Source organism: Manduca sexta, chromosome 16, assembly GCF_014839805.1.
Source record: "Manduca sexta isolate Smith_Timp_Sample1 chromosome 16, JHU_Msex_v1.0, whole genome shotgun sequence".
Taxonomy (NCBI): Eukaryota; Metazoa; Arthropoda; class Insecta; order Lepidoptera; family Sphingidae; genus Manduca; species Manduca sexta.
In genome coordinates, this window is record NC_051130.1 from 2,937,808 (window position 1) to 2,962,579 (window position 24,772).

At 37.3% G+C, this 24,772-nt stretch overlaps 2 protein-coding genes across 2 annotated transcripts; one reads left to right on the forward strand and one right to left on the reverse strand.

The window, feature by feature from the left end:
* Window positions 1-1,200: 1,200 nt before the first annotated feature.
* Window positions 1,201-7,175, reverse strand: LOC115448003. Its single transcript, XM_030175300.2, has 5 exons — window positions 7,096-7,175; window positions 5,003-5,240; window positions 3,885-4,047; window positions 3,258-3,419; window positions 1,201-2,843 (listed from the first exon to the last, which is right to left on the reverse strand). Exons 1-5 carry the CDS (start codon window positions 7,127-7,129, stop codon window positions 2,715-2,717), a joined length of 726 nt encoding a protein of 241 aa, XP_030031160.1. The 5' UTR covers window positions 7,130-7,175; the 3' UTR covers window positions 1,201-2,714.
* A 693-nt stretch (window positions 7,176-7,868) lies between these two features.
* Window positions 7,869-19,606, forward strand: LOC115448014. The gene is made up of 17 exons (XM_030175316.2): window positions 7,869-8,471; window positions 8,885-9,061; window positions 9,299-9,476; window positions 10,062-10,241; window positions 10,801-10,977; window positions 11,464-11,582; window positions 13,142-13,283; window positions 14,178-14,248; window positions 14,913-15,132; window positions 15,619-15,807; window positions 16,248-16,345; window positions 16,774-16,893; window positions 17,079-17,237; window positions 17,665-17,742; window positions 18,208-18,279; window positions 18,600-18,776; window positions 19,520-19,606. Exons 1-17 carry the CDS (start codon window positions 8,196-8,198, stop codon window positions 19,589-19,591), a joined length of 2,505 nt encoding a protein of 834 aa, XP_030031176.1. The 5' UTR covers window positions 7,869-8,195; the 3' UTR covers window positions 19,592-19,606.
* Window positions 19,607-24,772: the final 5,166 nt, after the last annotated feature.

A 24,772-nucleotide genomic window follows, 5' to 3' on the forward strand; every position in this document is an offset into this window, starting at 1 on the left:
GGAGTTTGAATTATACTCCGCCAAATTTGTTTCCCTAACCGCCGATATCCAAAAATGGACCAATCAGAACAAAGTTTCTTTGACATACATAAATGAGTTATTGTGATTGGTTAATTCTCGGAATCGGACTGAAGATTGAGATTGGGATCGTTTATTGAAAACGGCTGTAGGTGGATCGCCAGAGACATGATAGTTAGTCGACAATGCACACGTCCTGCATATAAAGTCGAATCCTACTCATTTACTTCACACATACAAGGTGCGGCGCCAACACTTTCAATCAGTGGCGGCACTAAATGACGCGAGGCCCCAGGCGAAAGCAAAAAGACACAGACGCGAGGCCCCGGGCAGAGAAAAAAAGTTCTCATGTTTTAACAGTTTCGTCGGTAAGAACGTAAAAAAAAGATCCTGTGAGGCACCGCGCGAAGCCTCTGTAAGTGTGAAGCCCCGGGACGTTGCCCGGCTCCCCTCCCCCAAAGGCCGCCTCTGCTTTCAATTAATTATTGTCTATCAGTGGCGAAGGGTGACGTATTTCAAAAGGTAACCCGAGGAAAAATAAATGCCTTACTTAACATACCGCGGCTAATTTAACAGAAAACTAAAACATAAATAAACCTAAAAGAAAGGATGAAATCGGGTTGTATGGAAGCTTCACCACTGCTGTCTAAATTTAAACTGCTATATAGTCTAGTATTTCTCTGTAGAAAATTCCCTTTTTTTATAACGACAGGCAAAGTAACCACGTTGAACCTGATTGTAAGTGGAGTGTGGTCCAATAGAATGTCGACTGACGAGAGATGATTAACCCTTGGCAGTCGACACAATTATGCCGGCCTGTTGGAACCGGATATACACAGGCTGATCCCGGAACGCGACACACTGTACTTAAGATTATTCAGGAAATTAAACGCAAATATTTTTTATTATTTTATTAATATTTTTTATTACTAAGACACGAGTAGCAATATTGATAAAAATTCTAATTTATTCATCACTTGACTACTTATTGTTAGTTTTTAATTTCACAAAATACCATAAATAAAGGCTTGAAAATAGATAAATAGTATATAATGTATGTAACATTTATTTTTATAATAAGTTTATTTTACAATGACTACTATATTAAGTAATAAAATATTAATGATTTCACATTCATACTATAAAAATATAAGATATATATTTAAATTGCATTAACTTTAAATAATTAAAAAAGTAATACTTCTGCGCATGTTACAAATCCATTAAATAAATATAAAAAAAAGTTTTTATACATTTATTTGCTAATAACATTTAACCCTGTTCAAACAATTGTCATGTTAATTCATGCTGGAATGATACATAACAAATATGGTATAAAAACAATAAATGAATGATATATTTATTATTTAAATAATAAATGTTTAGAATAATAAACCATAGAAAGACAATAAAGCAAAATGCAGAGTCAGAATTAATCGTAGTGTGAAAAGACGCGGTCCGAAAAAAAAAATTAACACACACTCGTCATAGTCATCTCTTAGCCCCAAAGGGGTAGGCAGAGGCGCAAGTAATTCATTCATCTATCCTCGTATTTATTTCGCCCCGTGATAGGGAGCAAACCTATCACTATATCGGGCACAAACTCCAGACTCCGGATTGACAATAAGCAGAAAAAACCAATATCACTGCCCCGGGATTTTGACACGAGTCCTCAGAGCGAAGTAATCTAGCACATGCAATACAAATACACTATCGAGACACCTAAAAAAATAAATATTTAAACTTAACATATCAAAAGTAATTTTATTGTCATTTGACTCGCATCTTTAGCATTAATATTGCCTCCATGTATTAAAAACCTATCAAATTCTAAACATTCTATTATCGGCGACAGTAATTTCCACTGTGGTATTGAGACTTTTTTTTAAGTAGTCTTCCCTGCAGTCAACACTGTGGGAAATTTGCGAATGGGATACTGGAAGCACCCGGTTTCGCAACTGCAGAACCCGGTGGAGAGTAGGTATTGAAATGCGGTAGGAAAAGTGGGGCAAGAATGGGAACTTTTTTGGTTTGTGGTGGGGAAATGTTCGTGGGCCCTTATAAGCTATTGTGAATTTCATAGCAAGATGTCGACACACTTAACTGTGTGCCTAGGGCCGCGACAAATTTCCTCCAGTTCATGTGCCTGCATTCGTTGTGGACACCGAGCGTACAAGAATTGCCTCGGAGAGGAGATAATAATGTTGGCACCATGGATAATGACAACGTTCAAAGGTCGTGTAATTTTATTTTATTAGTTTTTTACTTATAACATACACATTAAATTAAATTTACATAATTATCTATCGGACAGGAATATTGTACAACATATTTTACATGCTTTAAATGGTTCCAGCCAGCTAATGTAATATTAGAAATGATTCTAATTTCCCCTGCTATTATAAAAAATACTATATTTCGGACATTTGGGGAACATTAATGGAAATGAGTCGACACTGCTTTTATAATTTTCCCCAATAACTGCGTCTCTATGATTTATTATTCTAAAATAAATTTAGTATTATCTGCATATTCAGACTCAGGTTTAATATAGACAAAGATAAATATTACCTATTTACTGGTTCCTAAAGAGGACCCCTCCAACACACATTATAGTCACAATTTACTCTTCTTTTAAATACCTCAGGGTCCCTTAATAGATCATCCAAAAAACAATGATTCAAAAATGTGGGTAGTTAGAGAATCGCTTGGCGCAGGCGCGTGCGACAGAAGAGTAAGAAGGCCAGTAGAGCTGCGACCGCCGCGCCAGCCAGTATCGTCGCCTCATCTCGACGGGTGCCGCTCGCGCGCTCCACTACTGCACTCTAAAATATTAGAAAAAAATACATTCAGCGACAACATTTTAAAATACCACCACCATGTCTATTTCTGTCTTAATTTATTTATTTCATGATTTCTGTGAGGAATTAAAAGAAACAGCTTTAAACAAAAAAAAATATATTATACCAAGATTCTATGTCAGTTGGAATAATTATAATTAATGTATAGAATCAGCGCAGTCTACACTGATCCTGTAAAGGGAGTTTGTGAGTTTGTATCAAGTGGTAAACTAATTCTTCTACTTATAAATACATACGAAATTAACAAAAACATAATGATTTTTGTTCTTTTTCGGTCGGTAGAAACGGTCGATAATACTTATAAGTGTAACAATTTCTTATAAATTAGTTCTACATGCAAGATATAGTTTTAATAATACATTAAAAGCCCAAACTCACCCATCCACCATGCTTAATGGCCCAAGGCGTGGCGCACTGTGCCACGTGCTTGGCCGCCCAGTCTGCCGCCCGGCACCATCCCCCGACCCTCACTGCGCGCGCGCACACTTCGCACAGAAAGGCTAGCACCACCAACGCCCGCTGCTCTATGTGGACACATGCCTGTAAGAATAGAATATATTTGACAGAATTTTATAGTAAGTTGTTCCTGGATAAGACGAGTTTGTGAAACCATTTATAATCTTGCTAATCTTTGCATGCGGCTTCCATCATGTGAAAGGGATTTCCCGGGGTAAAAGTCCCCTTATTATTTTCCTGGTCCAAAGAGAAGAAAGACCTGCTCTGGGCATCAAATTATCTCCATGTCAAATTTCATCGAAATGCAGTTCAGTTGTTTATGCGTTTACCTCTAACAAATCAATTTATTTCACAAATATTCGAATTTACAATATTAGTAAGTAGATAAAACAAATAAGTATTTATTATGATTAACAAGAAATAAACTAAGAATTAAACCTTAGCTACCTTTGAAGAGGAGGGATCATGACATTACGATTATAAAGGAAAAATATTATTGACTCCGCACAATATTGTTTCACTTAGGAACTTAATGCTAGTATTTACTACCTGGCACAACTCCTGCATGATATCCTCAAACTCGACTTCATCGAGGCACAACAGAGGTATATGCTCCGCTTCAGCCGCGAGCCTGGCGCGCGCCTTCGTGTCCCTGAACCTCCTGGCAGCCCTCTCCAAGGACCTCCAGTCACGCCAGTACATCCACCAGCCTCTGGGAATATCAAAACACGGTATATAGGAAATTTCAAGAACAATTAATTAGGTGCCGTAGGATCATTGATAGGCTTCAATGTGACCTATATTCTACAAAAAAGACGCAGAAAAATATCATCTAAAAAAAGTATTTTTAGTCAATGAGTTTTACTATCTTCCATATAATTTTGGCCATTTTCGTAAATCAGCCAAAAGTAAGAACTGGCAACGTAATATTAATATAAGTAAATGAAAAAACTTTGTTTCTCAAAAACCATTACAGAGTTTCACTAAGTTTCTGGAGCTTTCATCACGTGATTTACGTTTCAATGAAAGAAAGACATAAAGATAATAAAAGTCACAATGCTTCCCTAATTTTATTCGGTCTCATCACGATAACGTAAAAAAGTAATAAATACTTTAATAACTTTGGTAATTTTATTCAATGAGCTTGTGCTGTTTTAGGCAGCCGTTTGCTCGTAACGTCACGAATGTTATTTATTAATTTATTTATTTTTGTGTTATAAAACAATATAATATTACAAGGAACGATTTAGACTTGTGCGTATGCCTTATTATATTATTTCAATTAAACAAAAGAAAATGTATTAAAAACATCCAATACCTTAAAAATATTTACTACAAAAGTTTGGTCAAATAATGAAACAAAGTAACATAATGGGCGAGTAGAAAGTATAGCCGTAAGCTGTCAGAGAAAAGATTGCGGTATCAATTGGCTAGACTGCTTCGGTGGCGTATTAATTGTAGTGCTGGGGTTTCAAGTTCGAGCCGTGGGTCAGTCAAAGTGATATTGGGTTTTTTCTACTCAGTATCCTAATTTAGCGATAGTCTCGCCCCACATCCCATCACACGGAATACACACGGCCGAAGGTGACCGGCCTCTGCCTACCACGTTAAAGATAGAAGGCGTGAATGTGTGTGTGGTGTTATCAAAAAAGTCTAAAATAACTCACTTCGGATCAGGTTTAGCAGCGGACAGCATACAAGGCGGCGGCCTCAAGTCTTCCAGCCTTAAGTGTTGCAGCAACAGAGCCCTGAATAGCCTCACGCCTCTTTCCTCCTCATCCCCCTGCAGGTGCGGCCCTCGCCAGTGCCCCTGGCAGTCGTCCAGCCGCTCCTCGTCCATTGAAACCTGGCGAATAAGCGGTGCTCTAGGAGCATCGTACTCTTCCAAAGGCTGGACGCTGCACGCTGGAATTTGTATTTTATTTATTAAATACTTGTGTTAATGTGGTTAAGATATGTCTATAGTATAAATGGCGCTGGTCGACCAAGACAGTGTCAATGTTGAAGAGACAATGTGAAGTAACAATTTGACTTTTTTTCTATGGTAAGTAAGATTTCCAAAGTTGCAATAAACTCCCTTCCATTCATAAATAATTATAATTTCTACCCCGGACTAACAGTGTATAATTCTGGAATCTTATTGTTGTATGATGAAGCTATTAACATTAGGTGATCTGCTTGCTTGTTCACTGACTAAGACAACATAAAAAAAATAAATTTTAAAAATATATAGTCTATAACTATTTCACAATAATGTCAGGTGACGCTAGAGTAGAGTGTAACATAAAAAAAATACATAAATACGTACATACATAGCGAATTAAAATCATATTTCCTTGTTTCGCCGTAATCGTAAAAAATAATAAAAAGAAAGAATAAAAAAGTAGCAAACGATAAAGACGTCTCATAAAATATTATCACAACATACTTGCGTGTGAAACATTACTTAAAGCGTACAATTTATTTTACTAAATATTTGGGTAATTAGATCATGACGTTAAGATAAGAGATGACCATTTGATCTTTCCTATTATTATTTACTAGGAGAGAGTTCTAAGAGTATAAAGAGCGGAGAGGGAAGATTGTCATATAAAAAATTGCGCTTATGTGATGTTTGCTCAATCTACCGTGAAAAAAGCACAACACCAATATAAAATACTTCATAGTTTTTCCATATCGTTATTTGCGCGTTTTTAGTGCGCGTTTTAGCTTATTTTCTGTAAATATGTTAGTTTTTTAGTAATATCTAAGGAAGCTGTGACATCTCGTCACTCGAAGGTTTCAAATAAGACAATACTAGGCACTGATGTTCGGTCTTTAACCAACTGTCTGTTTACTAGTTTCCAACGCGATTTAACTATAAAAATTAGCCTTGTTCTTTCCAGTTAGATTTTTCGATACATTTCTCAGATATAGTGGACTAAATTAAATCTTATTCGTTTTATTTTGGCTTATTTATTGTTGCTAAGAAAGAATATTCATAAAAGCACCCCGATAGTTTACAATATTAAGATTAAGAACACATTTTGTAGTTACAATCATTCTATAAAGCGTATAGACAACTGCAAATTATTCTCAATATCGATGTCATGCTTCAAAGCCGGTTAGACAATAGACATTGTCTAGAACTTTCTCGAGCACTGAATGCATTATATACATAATAAATCTGCACTATATAATATTAAGAACAGAAGATCGATACAATGAAACCTTCGGTACTGCGAATATTTAATAAGCTTATTTACTCACGTAGCAAATATAGGACGAGGTCAACAAACCAATCAACTTTGACGAATTATTAGCTTACTTACGATTTAACTTCGCGAAATTTATAACCCGAAAAAAAGCGGAGAAGGTTCTCAATTCGACACATATATATTTTTATGTTAGACCACACATAACTTTTTTACAAATAAGAACATGATTTTGTACATTTAAAAAAGATAACCTAAGCTGTAACATGAATATATTAACACTTGTAAAAAGAGACCTGTGCAAGAGAGATAGAAATATAAATTAATACCTGCATATTCACACGCACAATGGCCCGACTTTTTTTACGGGCTAAGTGCGAAAAAAGGAGCCCATAACCTGCATATTCACAACACATTGTATACAAACAATACCATAAAAACAAACTCGTAATTAAATTCCACGAAATAGTAAAAATGAAAATCGGAGTAATTGGTAAACGAAATTCCACAAACCCCACAAACACTACACTATATTTAAAGAACCACCGAGAGACAGGGGGGCCCACCTTGTACAGCCGCTAGGGGTGGTACCAGGTCCATTTCGAAGCTCCTCTACCCTGAGACTGTAAGCGACAGTGGAAGCAAACACGGCCGACCTTGGATGGTCAGGTCATGTCCCTGACACAGATGTTCGCGCATGCGCGATGTGACAAGTGGGATTTTCAAAGATATGTTTTCTGAATACTGTTTACGGCGGTTTCCATTTGATTTATTCATGCTTTCGCAGAGAGAAACGGGATTTATAATATTTAAATTCAAAGTTATAATGAAGTGAGATAACATTTTCCATGATGTTAGAAAGGGGAGTCCTTGATTGATTTCGCTCACGGCTTCGATCTTCGATAAAGTAGGCAGAGATGCTTTTCGCCAAGCTTATTCTTTCCCATAACGTAACATGGAAACGAGTTCACTATGGTCAAATAACTCTATAGTGAAGTTGTAATATTGGCTTCATTTCATGTATGAGAATTAGGAATTAGGATTTTAGGTTCATTTATTTTTTAAATTTTATATTGGAAGGAAAGTCTGAAGAGACTGATTAATTACAAATGATATCATGTAGTGACAAAGAATTAAATTGGGTTAATTTACTCAATTAATTAAAGTGGATACAGCATATAAATCTAATTCAATACAAGAAATTATACACAAATATATATTAAGAAATTGTTACAATAATTCTTTTTATAGAATTCAAATAAATAAAATGTTCTTTTTTTAAATCAAACAGCCCTTAGAACCCGCATTTCGCCTTTTAATCCAACTATCAGCGCAGCGGCTGTCGATTGTCTGATTGAGTCAGTTATTAGGCCCCCGTCTCAATTGTCAGTTTATCAGCTCCGGGCGTTCTGTTGTGCAACTCATATCGTACAGGAAACTTCGGGCTGGGTCGGATTATAAGCCAATAGTTCGTCCGCACCGCATGTGTTCTTGCTGGTGATGAAAACGTGATTTGAAATTGGAATCAGATGATTTATTTCTTTTTAATTTAAAAAACGTAAGGAGTGTTAAGAATGACTGACTGCATAGAAATGTCGATAATACGTTTTAGAGAGGTTACGAAAGTGAATTTTGAAGTGTGAAGTGTGATGTTCCATTTCCAAAGATGAAAAGTGTTAAAAGGAAACTGTCTACCGATGTTATTGCGGAACCGTCATGTTGCAGAAGACTTTCGATCGTGGCCTGCGCGTGCGCAATAGTGTCTTTAATTTTCAACGCTTATAATTATGTGGATAGGGAATACATTAAAAATGACCTAGATATAGAAAATAGTGATTTTGTGAAGAACTTTCTAGACGATAAGTTAGAGAAGAAAATCGATGCGTATTTATCGGAAATTACAGGAACCACGCCGAAAAGGTTAAAACGAGAAGCAATGCTGGTAAGATACACAAAACAATACAATATTTTTGGGGCAGTGATTGTCTTATAAGAAATAAGGAAACTTATTTAGGCTTAGTTATTCGAATACCATTTTAATGTTTAAATAATCATCTTTGTATTTTATACAATTGTTATCTAATAACGGGGTCTTAAGAAAGTCTCTGATATGATACCCTAATGACCTCTTAAAAATAAATACTCACAGAAACAACGAGTGACTGGTATTCCAAACAATAATACAAACCAATTCACCGACTCTGCGAATTGAGGATGGGAATATAAGATAAGATAGGATACACCATGACTTCACCTTACAAATTGACTAAAATATCATGTTTCCGGACTCTTATTATATTTGACTTGCCGCATCCTTTAGTCTTATAAGCTATGTAAATCTTCCGTTTCAAACAGAAACCATCAGCAATCCAAGAAGACAATACAGTAACGCCCCACGTTGAGTTCTTCAACCCTAAAATGCGTGCAGAACTTGAAGAGAAGGACGCGATAGAGATGCGCAAGACCGGGGCGAAGGGACCAGCGCCTGGAGGAGACACGTGGGTGTGGTTGACCAGCTATTCCAGAGTTCCTGTAAGCTGTAACTCCTTTTATTCTTCTTTTTTGTTGTCTTCAAAGGTAGATGAGCTGATTGTCTCTGATGAATAATCACTGTAGAGTAATGATATGTCAACGCAATCTGCTCACTACAAATATATTTTTAAACCCTGTTCCAAGAAGAATATGACATTGTTTGCTTTAACTTGTATGACTTGTATGATGTATAAAAAAATCATTGACTAACACCTAAATTCAGGGCTATATTTTCAGTATAAAGTGGTACAAGGTTTCTGCAAAGCGACCCAAGATTATTGTCCGCCAGGCGTTCAAGGACCTAAAGGGCCAACAGGCATGCCAGGTCCTAAGGGCGATAAGGGCGAGGCTGGAGCTCCTGGTACGCCAGGACATGCTGGTTCCCGTGGTCCGGTGGGCCCGCCCGGGCCTAAAGGTATGCTAATCGAAAATGAACTCTAAGAACTAACAAATCACGATACATTTGAAATGCATTATGCTTTATATTATAAGGACGCGGTAAGTGAGTAAAATTGCTTTTAATTCATTGCGAGCGCATCGATACCACGGTATACGAGAATTACACGAATTTATAATAGTAGTATATTCCACTTTTTTACCAAAACTATACGTGGAAACTTCCAAACCGGCAGCTTTGGGGCCTCTACCTCAAATTAGACCTATAATGATCCAAAATTCGTAACTTAGCAAAAATATCATTAATCTATCGAACAGTTGTCGGATAAGTTAACGTAATTGTAATAACAATCGAGAAAGCTATGTGAAAGTTTTCAACAAACACAAGTCTCTTTATTGACTCGACTAACCAACATAACATAGTTTAATTAATTTCGCCTATGACCGAAAAACAAACGCAGCTTCCATTTGATTTAACAGAGATAATTGAATCGTCGAGTTTCCAATTACAAAAGGTCCAATATTTCAATTAATTCTCGCATCGTAGCATCTCAACAAAAGTGGAGCAGTAAAATCGATAATTAAAAACGCTATTTCAATACAGGAGAGCGCGGCTTCCCGGGTAATCCGGGATTAGACGGTAGAGACGGCGTACCCGGAGAACCGGGTCTCGACGGAATGTCCGGAAGGAACGGCGCTGACGGAGCTGCGGGTAAAGACGGACGTGATGGCATGCCTGGGTTAGACGGCAGTCCTGGCAAAAACGGAAAGGACGGGAAAGACGGTAATAATATCAGCGTTGTATATACTGTCCCACTGTTGGGCACGGACCTCCTCTACTACTGAGAGGGATTAAGCCTTAGTCCACCACGCTGGCCCGGTGCGGATTAGTAGACCTCACACACCCTCGAAAATTCCTATAGAGAATTTCTCAGGTATGCAGGTCTCCTCACGATGTTTTCCTTCGCCGTTAAAGCAAGCGATAATTCACAAAGAATACACACATATTTTTTTAGAATAGTCAGAGGTGTGTGCCCTTGCAATTTGAACCTGCGGACATTCGTCTCGGCAGTCCGTTCCACAACCAACTAGACTATCGAGAAAAAAATAGAAAAACGGTACTCTTACTGTATTGCTGTTTATGTTTAAAATGGAAATAAATATTGAGTAACGTAGATTTGATTATTGAAAATTGATAAACATAATTATGATTTACAACCTCTGATCTCTATTGGCAATCCAAAAATACCATAGCCCACAACCCTCCAAACTTTCCTTCAAGAGAAAAATATCTCTAAAATTAACACTGAGACGCATAAGCCAGCATTATTATTTATTTACAGGGAGACCTGGAGCGCCAGGACCACCAGGCATCCGAGGTCCCAAAGGAGATCGAGGCAACGTCGGCCCCAAAGGCCAGCGTGGGAATGATGGGCGAGACGGCGCACCTGGACGCCCCGGGCTGTCCATCTACAATTATACCATGGAAAAGGAACTGCTAATACCGCCTACATTTGCTCGTGAGTAATTGATTAGGTTTTATTGGAAAATAAAGAATCAAGATTTCTATTTAAATAAATATATGGTTGAAAAGCTCGAAAGCGTAGTACAATAGTTAAATGACAAACGATTAATTCAATATTACGCTGTCACATATTCTACGTTTCTGTTTCGCGAATTTCTTCGTAGTCTTCGGAAGAATAAAAAAAAACATATTTGAAGACAATTTTATGAAAGATAGTTTTACGTTACAAGCGAATTTATACTCAAATAGCCAAACCTTATGTCTTCTAACGATATTTCATAAAATCTATGAGCCCCGCTACAGTAAACTGTCTGCATTGCTGTAAATACCGCAGAAGACATGCGCGAAGTTGTTCCTTTACTAATGTACGTTGAACGATCAGTAAAACAGAAGCCTTAATTCCTTCCCTTCACAATGCATTTAAACGGTCTGTCATTTTTTAGGGAAGGCGGTGAATTTCAAAATTATGTCTATCTTCCAGAGGATCAAACCCGCGTGATAGTTCGGGAGAGCGATACACTACGCTTGAGTTGCAACCCGATGGGTCGGCCGGAGCCTGCCGTGGAGTGGCGAAGGTCGGACGGCACTGCTGTTATACAGGTACGAATAGCTGGAAGGCTATTCTCTATGTCAATGTAAATACGTAAGGTGGTCGTGTTATCTTCGTGAAAACAGCGTGGAAGGTATCCTGTATGCTAATTGTTTAAAACGCGACGTGTTGCGTTACGTGCTTGTTATGTATTGACAATATAACGTGTGGCATAAAAATTAAGGCTAATAGTTGTATCGTAAACACGGTAAACAAGTAGTCTTCTAGAAAATGTTTATAAATGCAAACTTTTTTGATCACAAAGAGCGTAGGTTCGGTAACGCAGTTGTATTGGGGTGCTTAATGCCTTGGTAGTGAGTTGTATTGCGTGGGCGATACATCACTGTGAGGTCCCAGGTTCGTATTAGAAATAATATAAAACAGCATTAGAAGTCGTGTAAGATCTACATGTTACGTAGCAGGGGCCACGTTCGACCTCATTGACCCCAGTTCCTTGGCTCCTTGCCCGTGAGCGTGGTTTATGAGTACGCATACTTAAGGGAGGCTTCCAATAAAATATATCTGAAGTTAGATCCCCGAACGATATGAAATCGAAGCAGACTGTAAAAAAATATTTTCAAAAAATTTATTTGCTTGCTTCTATTTCCGATGTCGAATTTGTAATGTTAACTGCTAAATAAAAACAATTATGATATATTAGTTGGAATATTCCAAGAATAGATGCAAATTTAAATCTAATGAAGCCTATCAGATAATAATGACATCACAAATACAAGTTCAATGACGCATTAAAACAAATGCAATTTAATAATCTAATACAAGTTAACATTCAAAATTATCTTTATCAACAATTTCACGTTACGTATGGACTCGACTCCTTTCTCTTTAGAACTAGGTTACACCAATAAGCATGTTACCAAAGTTAAGGAATAACGTTCCATTTCGTTTTAGAGCTGTACATTTTCAAGATATTGCGTGACGTTCGCATTTTTATTAAGGAACCAGACAAGTATAATATTATTTTTTTCGTAATAGTACTTACTTACAAGATTGATTAGCGATTATTATAATTTCACAGGATTTATATGGGTTATAAATGAAAATAACGCAATATGATAAAGATTTAAAAAAGTATGTTATGTAAACTATCATAAGTTTGGGATAAAAGTCAAATAAGTATACAAAATCGCACACATACATTGTCGAAATCTTAATTTATCTATTTTCAATTCCATATTGTTAAAGACATAAATTCTTTTATTTGTTATTAGTAAAAGAAAAAAACACTGCAGTGACTGGAATGTAGACTTATGCGCTGCCAGCAGTTTCTCTCAGCTAACGACAAACCTTGCAAATATATTTTTTGTTTAATGTTCGACATGGCCGAGGTGATTTTGCCCCAGTGCTGTTTTCTGTTCATCTAATTAAACTTTTTTTTTATATAGTTTAACCGACTCTTACCTTTACATATTAATCTATTTGTGAAAATTTGTAAATGGACATCTTTTTCTTATTTGTTGTTTATTTTAGTTTTCCGAATACATAAAGATAAACAGCAACATACCCTAAATAATTTCTCCGCCATATCTAACCAAAACACTTGCTCCAGGGTTCATGGCGAGACGCGTCAGTGAGCGGCCATGTTCTCAACATCCCCAACGTGTCACGCTGGCACACCGGCAAGTACGTCTGTCTAGCTAACAACGGGATGCTGCCTTCAGCCAACCAGACAACTGACGTCGAAGTTCATTGTGAGTGCAATAACTTTTTATTCACGTGTTCTCTTACTACCCTCATTTAATTATATAATAATTCAATTAATATTTCCAACTCCATCTATTTGATTAATTTCGTTGCGGGATAAATTTAAATAAGTGTTCCTAAGACTCGGCGAGCTTCACCGCTTGGTGTCATAAAGTGCCTACCACAGCTGATTCTAGCTTCCTGGAGTTGTAGTGGTGGTTGAGAGTGGAAAGTATCTCTTGGGCTTCGAGTCGCCCTTGCAGAGTAAGTGTGGAAAATAAACCAGGTTTTCCGTTGAATAGGAACTTATATTTTAATAGAGTTAACACATTAGACAATCGTATTAGACTAGCACACATTGCTTAGTAACACTACATTGTTATTTTATTCCAAATACAATAATTCAAAAAGATACATAGTATTACGCGGCCAGTTTACATTACATTATGAAAGAGGCTTTGTATTTGTCTATGCAAACCTCAACAGTATCTACCTTCGCTTTACGATATCTTTAGAACATTTTCATTATAGGTATTAGGGGCCGTTCAAGTATTACGTAACGTAATTTGGAGAGGAGGGGTCTTTTAAAACGTTACGATTCGGTACAGGCGCGGGTTGGGAGGTTCATACAACGCGTTATGTAACATTGGATTTTTTTTTAAACAATAACAAAGGTATTTTAGTGATTTTCCGGTACTTTGCGAAAAAGAATGTAATTTTAGAGTGACATAACTTTTTGAGGTTTGAAGTTTACAGAAAAACGTTATGGCGCGTTACATGGCGGTGGGGGTGTCAAAAATCTTCAAAAATTGCGTTACGTAATACTTGATCGACCCATTACCCACATAGCGTATAATGTGCTTGTAAGTAATGTAAAGCCGATGTCTTTTTTTTATTTCCAGTCAGCCCTTTCATCCGAGTGCCGAACAACATAGTCTATGTAACCAACAAAACTGCTAAAATTGAATGTGAGGTAAACTACTTTAAAGATTAAATTACTTTTCTTCCATTATTATTATCATTCATTACTTGACTGTCAACTGATAGCGGCTGCAGACAAGCCTTTGACGGCGGCATTAATTGGCATGAAATTAATATAAGTACATTTTTGTTAATAAATTTTTGACAGTCGCGCAATGGGGAAAGACATTAATATAGTAAAAATAGATATAGATAAGATTTTATTTAAGACTTGCGTTTATTTTATTTATAATTTTGGCTGCGGCTCCGCTCACGTAAAAAAGTTTTTGATAGATAAATAGTATCATTCAGGAATAATGTAGCTTCCTACGATTAAAAAAAAATATAATTGATGTAGTCGTTCCTGGGATTAGCGAGATTGAAAAAAAAATCTTTACAAAAAAACAAAATTAGTGTATTAGTTCCTGAGATTTAGGCATTCAAACAAAAATCTCTTCACTTTTATATATTAGTATAGAATATAGATAACAATTACCTACGATAGAGATCACCTTATCAATCTAGAGGTATTGCTAGTATCTTTGAACCATAAGATCCTGATTCTTGCATCGATTTTCAGGTTGACAACATTTTATGATAAGTTTTATTGGATACTGATTGCTTTTCCCATCCCTTACATAATATAGTCACAAACCATCTAATATTTCCTTCTTCAGGTCCAAGCATGGCCGGAGCCAGTCCTGGCATGGGAGATCGATGGAGTGACCCTCGAAGGCTCTCGGTATAAGACAGAGGTGGCGACTACCGGTGACCCTTGGCGCTGGGTCATGAGGCTTGAGATTCCTGGTGTCCGGGAGCATGATATGAGGAAGTACAGCTGCGTGGCCAAGAATGAACTGAATAACCAGACGATCAAAGGCGATATTCGTTTGATGTGTAAGACAGAATATTTTTTACTTCATACAAAAGCGTATTTTTTAATCTTTTTATTACTAGGAAGTATTTGATCCTAGTTTTCTCGAACTAATCCATTGATAATAATTTGATAATTTCAGTACACTAACTATCGAGTATAGTTCAATAATTGCATGGTATTGAAACACTGAAACAAATAGGCTATTTCCTAAGGTGTTCCTTTCCCACATCAGATCTTATGTCATTTAGTTACTCTACAAATTTCTCAACTGTGAGTATGGTAAATTCCAGATACAACACGGAACATGGAATTAGTCATTTAGAAGTATAACAAATGTTGCAGTAAATCCAAATTTCCAGACTTAAGGGTAAATCACCTCGACTAAGCCAGATTTACCAAGCTGGTACCCCATCTTGGGGAGTAATCCTTGCCGATGAAACCAATCCATTATCATGATAAAGTGTCTAAGATACCCATACTACTAAAACCCTTCAAATCTCAATCAGATCCAGGAGACCACCAGCAAATCCCGGTGCAGCAACCGATGGAGATCGGCTCCCGTCCCCCAACCCTGACGTCATACGAAGAGTTGTGCCAAGTGCAGCGCTGCCCTTCCTGTCCTCGGTGCGACCGCGCGCAACTCCTCATATCTCCCATGAACGGAACGGCTGGCTACAAACCCAGAAGGAATACTAGTAAATATCATTGCTATGTTATAAGTTAGTTTTAAATCAAGAGTACCCACCGCAGTCGCGAACGAATTAGAAATAATTACCATGATGAAGATTTAGAGCGTCAGTGGGATGGACTCTTCATTCTTACCTGTCTAAAAGGTTCAACAGCTTTCTTTTGAACAGTTTTGCTTGATTAATTATTGCTTTAATGAAGCCGGTAGTGAATATCACGGCGTATATTTTACCATCGAGGAGGCAATCGCAATTTCAATGATTAAAACCGAATGCCATCATGATTTTAAAGTAATCATATTAGATTACTAAAAATTTATTGAATTTTGGATAAAAGAAGGATCTTCCCAAAGGAAGAGACAACCTTCGAGAGTAAGGAGTGCAAAAGCTGAAATAATTGTAACAATGTTTAATTAATATAATGAATTATTGATTGTATGTGTTTCCAGATTGTCAACTGTATGCAATAGGAAAGCCGGTGTACCATCGATATAAAGAAGAGCTCTTTGGTGCGTGGCTCAGAGACTCTAACGCCACCGACACACAGGTGTGGGCATGAATTCAATAAATGTGGGATTAATAGCAATAAAGTTGTGTCGATATTGTGCTAGCGATTTGACAGTACATATTACATATCGAGCTATAGAAAAAGAATCGAAAAGAGAGAAACAAAAGATCCCATAGGTATGATAGACATAACGATCTAAGGCCGCAGTCTAAATCTAATTTGAGATTTTCACTGTCGAGCATTATATGAATATTAGATGCTTGAACATTATTCATTTGAAATTAAACATACCCGTATCCATTTGTAACTAATATGATAAATACGAAATTACATGCGCAGATTTCTCATTCTATCACCCAACAATGAGCTAAATCGTAATTTTTCCGTATAATATAGTAACAATAAACTACTTCCCCATGTATGACATCGCGTACTTCTACTTCAGAAATTAATATTTTGTATTCTAGAAGGACAAGCTGTGGACGACACAGGAGAATGATGTGGAGCGGTTAAGAGAGTACAGAAACAAAGGTAACTTCAAAACTGACAACGTCGACGAGTTCCATAAACTGCAGAAACCGTTCTTCGTGAGTAATTTTATCTGTTGTCGTTTCCTTTAAAAAAATGTAATGGTGGCCATATTTATCTGCCCCGATTCTTCAGTCACAGTCTTTGTTAATTTATATTACATACAAAGTGTTCTATTTGTCAGTTTCGTTTCATTCTAAACCCGAATCATGCACACTTCACCTGATCGATTGTTTTCTTCCAGGGAAACGGGCACATCGTGTACAGCGGCTCGTTCTTCTACCAGGCTAACGAGTCCGGCAACCCTGGAGAGATCATCCGCTACGACCTCACGCAGAGCAGGATCAAGTCCGTACACTTGCCACATGCTGACGGCAGACTGTATACTGCTCAGCATAACCAGGTACAGTAAACGGCACAAATCATGAGTGCGGTTACGAAGTGGTAACGGCGAGTTCGCGTATGTTCAAATTGGACGAAAGTGCATAGAGCAACATGGCACGTATAAGCTGATCGACAATGAGCATCGACTAATGAACCAATCCTGCTGCACATCGGCGTGTTGGATGTTGTTGAATGTGCTCTCAACTCGTGCCTCTTGAAATTTGGTCTTGTAGTAATACGAAAACGCCGACGTTCTAGTTGCGAATAAAATGGACTGACTTCATTCTATTGACAAAAAGCCATTGAAGGATGGGCTGATAGAAAATGACCATTAACATGAGAACAGTAAACCAAACAAAAAGTTACTTGAATCTCCGGTAGAACACAGCGTAGCAAAGTTACTAGATAATACTTCCTTGTGTGACATTCATGTTTTGATTTTGTAGGTGGATTTCAGTGCAGATGATAATGGTCTATGGGCTATCTACTCAATTGAAGGTTCGAATAACACAGCAGTAGCTAAAGTAAGTAAATCAGGAGTACTTAAACAATCTACTTATGTGAAACCAGTTTAAGAATATAAGTCAAAGGCCTAAAATCTTAGTATATCTGCATTAATCTTTATCCCAGCCATGAAGTTAGTCATGATTTAGGTCATTATAGTTTTCAATCATTAAATAGAGGCAACTGGTGGTAGAATATTTGTACCCGGCCGGATATCGACCACTATACACAAAACCTGCCATATTAGCCTACATAGGTACTAATTGTCTCATTCCGGGTACAACCTGTGTATATCCGGTTTTAAACACACTTTCGTAATTGAGTTAACGCGAGAGATAATCATCTCATCGGTAGACTTTATCTAGAGCCTGCTTCGCTCAGCATCAGACGCAGCGAGGTAGCTTTGACGTACTCGTGTTAAAAAATACAACTTATCATTTTTATTTACTGATCATTAATTGAATATAATAATTACTTATTTCTAGTTAAGTTTCGACCCAAACAAGGACAGTCTGAACATCGACTACATTTGGAATATATCACTGAATCATAAGCAAGTGAGTATTTTGTGGGATAAGATAATATGTATCAGTATGAAACCTAAAGCCGACACCGAATTGTCACTAAGGTCTGGCAAAGTTGAACAGTTTAATGGCATGTTCAACATTTCTACTTCAGGGTGCAGGGGGACCGTCTACGGCACTCCTTTTCTAACTATGCCTCTGATTCTACTTTAGGATGGCCACAACACTCTTTTCCAAGTCACAGCAAAGATTTGGTCTAGAGTTTTCTCTACTCCCAATTCAATTTCCATCCGTCTTTCTAACTATACAAACTCTATACCATGCATAATGTTCTAAGCGATCCCTCTTCACAGATGGGAGAAATGTTCATAGTGTGTGGTGTGCTGTACGCGCTGGACTCGGCAACAGAACGTGAGAGTAAGGTGACAGTCGCCATCGATCTGTACCTCAGCAAGCCTGTCGAGGTGGCGCTGCAGTTTACCAACCCATTCCGGAAGACCACGCAGCTCGGATACGATCATACGCATAAGGTATGTGAGTGATACTATCACAGCAAGGAGGATCTAACCAGGATTGCCAGTTTTTTTTCCCTCGAAAAGCAAAAGGACAAGACCTGATGGTATTGGTCACCGTCGTCCATGGACATCGACAGTACCAGGGGCAAATAAAGATAGACATATTATTGTTCCCTGAGACTCGTCGGGCTTCACAGCTCTGTGTCTTAAAATGCGTGCCACTGCTGATCCTGGCTTACACGAGTTGTAGTGATGAGTGTGAAGGCGGGAAAGTCTCTATTGAAGTACCAAGGGCACAGCCTAGCCGCTTTCCACCGAGCCAAGCTGCTGTCTATCGCTATTTGCTAGTTTTTTAAATTTAAATGACAAGATGAAGATGTTTGGTTGATGGTGTCCCAAAAATGGTGGGGTACTACCCTAAAGTTTTTAATATAAAGTACCTTTTCTTGGCATTCCTTTCATCTCCGATAAGTTAAATGTTACAAACAATAAACCAAAAATCTAAATACATGTCTATTATCTTATATAAAATATTTTCGCTTTTATCTATTATTGTTTAGGGTTCAGTAGCCGGTAAGATTACTGGGCTTCCCGTGGGTACTATAAACAGCTAAGAATTTTATATAAGTGTAGTGTAGCAACATTTGATAGCGCCTGCGCGATGCCTTAGTGTCCAAATTAGATCCCAGACATAAGAATACGAAGGACATAATATGAAATTTATAAAACAAAGTTTATAACTGAAACTTTTATTTCAGGAGCTATATTCTTGGGACCGAGGCAATCAACTCACTTATCCAGTGCGGTATAATGAATTACCAGGACCATAGCACTAAGAAATATTTTTAAAACCCCTATTCCTTCTTAGGAATAAATAAATCTTGTTTTATTGTGTTTTCCTGCAATATTGTTGAAAAATAAAAGAATAAGTATAGCTAAAATATGGAGAACAGAAATCTTGAAGCGAACTGAAAATGCATTTATAGGAAGGACTATTCCGTATTGCATTTAACAGTTACAAATATAAAACACCTTATAATGCCAACTTTTATAAAATTATATAATAAATTATGTAAAAGAACAAAAAATAAAAATTATAAATCAATCAAATTCCTTTCCCTTTTATTGAAAGACTACAGAGTTAATTATAATCTGAATACATAAAATAAGCGCCATCTGTATTTTAGGATATGTGTCAATTTACAAAATACATAGTCCATGCCGCAATGTCGATGCTCTATAGAACCAAAAGAGGGCGCTGGGCACTACTTTATAACGTGTAGCAGAGGGCGCAGTTCCCATGTTGTAAATAAAACAGAAATCCAATAATCTATGATAAATTGATGATTGATGTGCCCATTAAAATGAAAGCACCGATATTCGAATGGCGTTTGAGTACGTGTACAAACGAGGTCAAACGAAATTGAGGTTTATATAATCCAAACCTTTTAATATTTGAAGTCATTTACAATAGTGACAATAAACTTGAATAAATATTTTATTGATAGGTAATGTACATTGAAATGTTATCACTACGTCATCAATATCTATTAAGATAATTTAGTTTACCAGAATTAGTATTTCTAACAAAATTTCATCGTTCCTTATTTCAGTATTCATATAACCAGTTTCGTTCCCCTACAGAATTATTTGTGTCTTAAACACACATACATAAGTTATAACCGTCCATAATTATTAATAATTAAGCACTCGAGCGAGCTCAGTAATAATTCAACTTCAAAATCACACACACGACGACATCCATACAAGTTGGGATAAAAAACGCTCAAATTGCGTGGCTCGTGCAGTGCAGCGGCCGGCTCAAAAGCGGCCGGGTGGTGTTCAGTATCCCATCTCAACCCCCTCCCATTTTTTCGCCACAATAGCCAGCAATACATTCCGTGACTTGGCAGAACTTGATGTCGAGATATTTGGCCCCCAACGCGCGATCAATACTTGCGCACAACGCCATCTAGGAACCATCGCGCAGCTAAATTGCAGTTTAATAGTTCATTAGATCCGGCAAAAATGGCGGGGACACGGCAGTTTAAATTCGGTACGCGTTATCGATTTGCGGATACATCTAAAATTTTATGTGGCGGTATGCAAAACGAGATTTTTACAAAACGCCCTTTTATATGGAATGGTTGGGCGAAAACATTGATGCCAATGGGCATTTTTATATTTCTTTTCATTATTTTTGCTTATGTGCTTTTTTTGTAAGGAATACGAATAAGGTAGGATTTACCTTAGCAACTAAAACTTGTTTTAAAGTGTTTGACTAATTTTGTTTCTAAGTAGATCTTATCACAAAAAATATAATATGGTAGATGAGGGACACAAATGTATGTAATTCTTGTCGTGTAGTTTAGAAATCTGTGGTAAAATTGAATCTGACAGAAGACCCACAGATAAATTGAATTAAGTTGGAAACCCCAATCTCCCTCGGCCGGAGTCTGGATGCGACATTCTGCGCAGTCTGGCAGAAATTAGTTTGGAACCGGCGATACTACCACGCTGATGTATGGAAATTGGGAATTGAATGCTCATTATGTATATTTTGTCTCTATGTTAGGAGTAAGAAACGCTCTGGGAAAGGCTTATGGAGAAATAGACGTTAAAATTAATAACCAAATTACTTAATTTCTGTAAAAAAGGTATGTGACTTTCGTCTTTGATTTATTACGATATAATTTATACGTTTGGTCTTACGAAATCTGCTTGTATTTAACTGTAACCGCCATTAAAACTGGAATTCTTCAAACCCCACTTAAATCGATATCACGTAACCCTTATTATGTTTTGTTTAACAGATGGCGTTTAATCTAAATTCCATTTATCGCAAATCCAAAATGGCGACAATGTTAGTCCCTGTACACAATATTGCTGAATACCAGTCCATCGTGATACATTGTCTGCAGCGCCAGGTAAATTGTCCATTTGTGTAAACTGTGGCAGTTACGCCGCTGCCACCCACACCCCCTCGGAACTAAATGAATGAATCATGGGACATCCATTCTGTTAATTTGTAATACGTTCGGATCGATTCGTGGAGGAATTTATGATGATAATATGTTTGCACGGACTCGTTGCTAGTTATTGGAATGTTCTTTTACGATTTCTTTATTCTTGTGGTTTTAAGGCAGGTAGGCTGGCACTATTTTTGACCTATCTATATGGATTTTATCGATTGCCCAACTTAGGACAATCGATTTGAAGAGCGTTAGGTTCAGATTCAGCACATCACGCCTTTAGCTACGTCTTTGACGGGTATTGAAACACATTTCGTACGCTAACCAATTCTAAGACGTTTAATTATCAACTCGTCCATCACTACTCTCGAATCTACCAATGAATTACCGTCAAATCGGCTTACTTCGATACAATATACAGAGACGGAGCACAGGTGCTCTCTAATGAATGTTTGATTCGGCTACACTTACCGTATAGCGCAAATTATGCATGTCCTGATGCACGGAATGGGGAAGTCCTTCAGCGAAAATAGAAACAGTATTTTCACTTCAAAAATAAGGTATGACTGACGGGCATAAGGGATTATTTGGTATTGGAGGTATTCGGGAGCGGTGGACATCGTGGTATTAAAAAAAACAGAATTGAATAACCACATGTGTTGGTGGTAGGATATATTCTGTACCAGCCCGGATAACAACTACCCGGATAGAAGTAAAACTCCCCATAGTGGTTTACTTGAATATGTTTTGTTTCAGGCTAAGCCTGTGAACTGTGTAAGTACATATATCCGATTTCGAACAGGCCGCTCGATGTAATTGTGTCGAATATCGAGAAATAGGTAATCCATAGGTCTATTTATATCTGAAAGCTAATCATACTATCAAAAAAATATTTTCAATTTCTCCCCATTCAGTCTATATGATTTATTTTGCAGGTTAAGACTAGTTAGCGTTCCCTGAAACTCGGCACTGCTCGGTGTCATAATGCGTGACACTGCTAATTCTGGCTTACAGCAGTTGCAGTGGTGGGTGAGATGGCGGATAGTCTCGTTTCTAGGTATAATCAGCTGCAACAGAGTCAATCTGCCATGCACGTAAGGAAAGAAATAGCTACGAACATTAACGTATATTCTATAGACACGAACGTCCATATCCTATTTGTTCAAATCTGGATTTAGAACTAAAGTTCGTTGCAGCGCTAAAACATGAATCGTCTAACCAAACTTTTTAAACATGCAGTGCTAAGCGCTTTAAATAGAGTATAAGTAAAATGTCAACCAATACCGGATTGCAGTACACTTTAATTAAACACAGTGAGTGTTCGAAACGCTAGATCTAGTACATAGTAGGTATGTAGGAACTTATATATCGACTTATATAAATGACTTCTTTTCTATGTTCCACTGTTATGTTCTATTAACTGCGCTGCTATTTACCTTGTATACTCCATTTTTATAACGACACGGCAGTCACTTCATTGCACCTGATAGTAAGTGGAGTGGGTCCAATAGTATGTCGACTGACTAAAGATGATTATCCCTTGGCAGGCGATACAATTAAAATTATATGAATTTTCCTTGTTATTTGGCAAATCCATTTCTTATATCCTCTTATAAAGGTCAAAAGTGATATTAATATATCGCTACTTTATTAACAGACAATGGTAATATATACAAAACTACAACGAAAGTTCATTCAATGATTTTTAAACACGCAATTTTCTAAATAAATATACTATAGTAAATATAAATATAAGCGGCGATAGCCTAGTTGGTTGTGGAACGGACTGCCAAGACGAATGTCCGCAGGTTCAAATCCCAAAGGCACACCTCTGACTTTTCTAAAATCATGTGTTATCTTTGTGAATTATTGTACGCTTTAACGGTGAAGGAAAACATCGTGAGGAAAATTTCGAAGTTGTGTGAAGTCTACCAATCCGCACTAGGCCAGCGAGGTGGACTAAGACCTAATCCCTATCAGTAGTAGAGGAGGCCCAGCACTTGGCCAATGTATAATACAGGACTTATTATCTATCTATATCTATCTATTCTATACTTATAATAAATCTGTAGAGAAGTCAATTCTGTACATTAAATATATTTCCAAAATAACTATCAGGGGGTGATTAGGGATCGATACTGATGCCAAAAATGCAATTAGTAAAATTTTTGTCTGTCTGTCTGTCTGTCTGTCTGTCTGTATAAACGTTATAGAAACAAAAACTACTCGACGGATTTTAACGAAACTTGGTACAATTGTTTGTCATACTCCTGTGTTGGTTATAGTATACTTTTCATCACGCTACAATTAATAGGAGCAGAGCAGTGAAGGGAAATGTTGGGAAAACGGGAGAAGTTACTCCATTTTTAAGCTTCCGTCGCGTGTGCAACCTTAATGGTTAAAGCTACACAGAAATCATGTATGACGGAAATGTTCTCCTTAAAATTATGTAAAAAATATCCCACGACAGCATATGTCTATCTTTTATGGTTCACTCACAATAACACGTGTAACTACCGATAGCTTAGCAGTTCGAAGCTTTCTCATTATATTTGTCTACTCTTACGTTTATAACACTCTCAGTCATCCCTAATTAAAAAAGTTAACATTATTAAATATTCCATAAAAAAGAATCATAGAAATCGGTATAGAAACACCAAAGTTATCCATGAAATACGCTAATAATAAGCCATCATGCGTGAATACTGAATCATGCTATAAGGATTATTTTTGTATATATATAAGGTCGCGAACGCATAGGCAGGCGGCTTGCTTGGCACCTAGAGGCTAGCGAATCACCTAGCGAGTAGCTTCGTAAAACGAACATTCTCGAACGTTCGCGACCGACTCCATTTTTGAAGTCCGAAATCCACGCGGGCGAAGCTGCGAACGGAAGCTAGTATATAATATAAATATAGCTAAATATACTAATTCATAACAAGGTTTGTCAAGCCTAAATAACAACTTATTATAAAAACTTAGGGTCACGCGTTGGACCTCGTGCGTGTGCCGAGAACACTTGGCCTATTTCTAGACCCT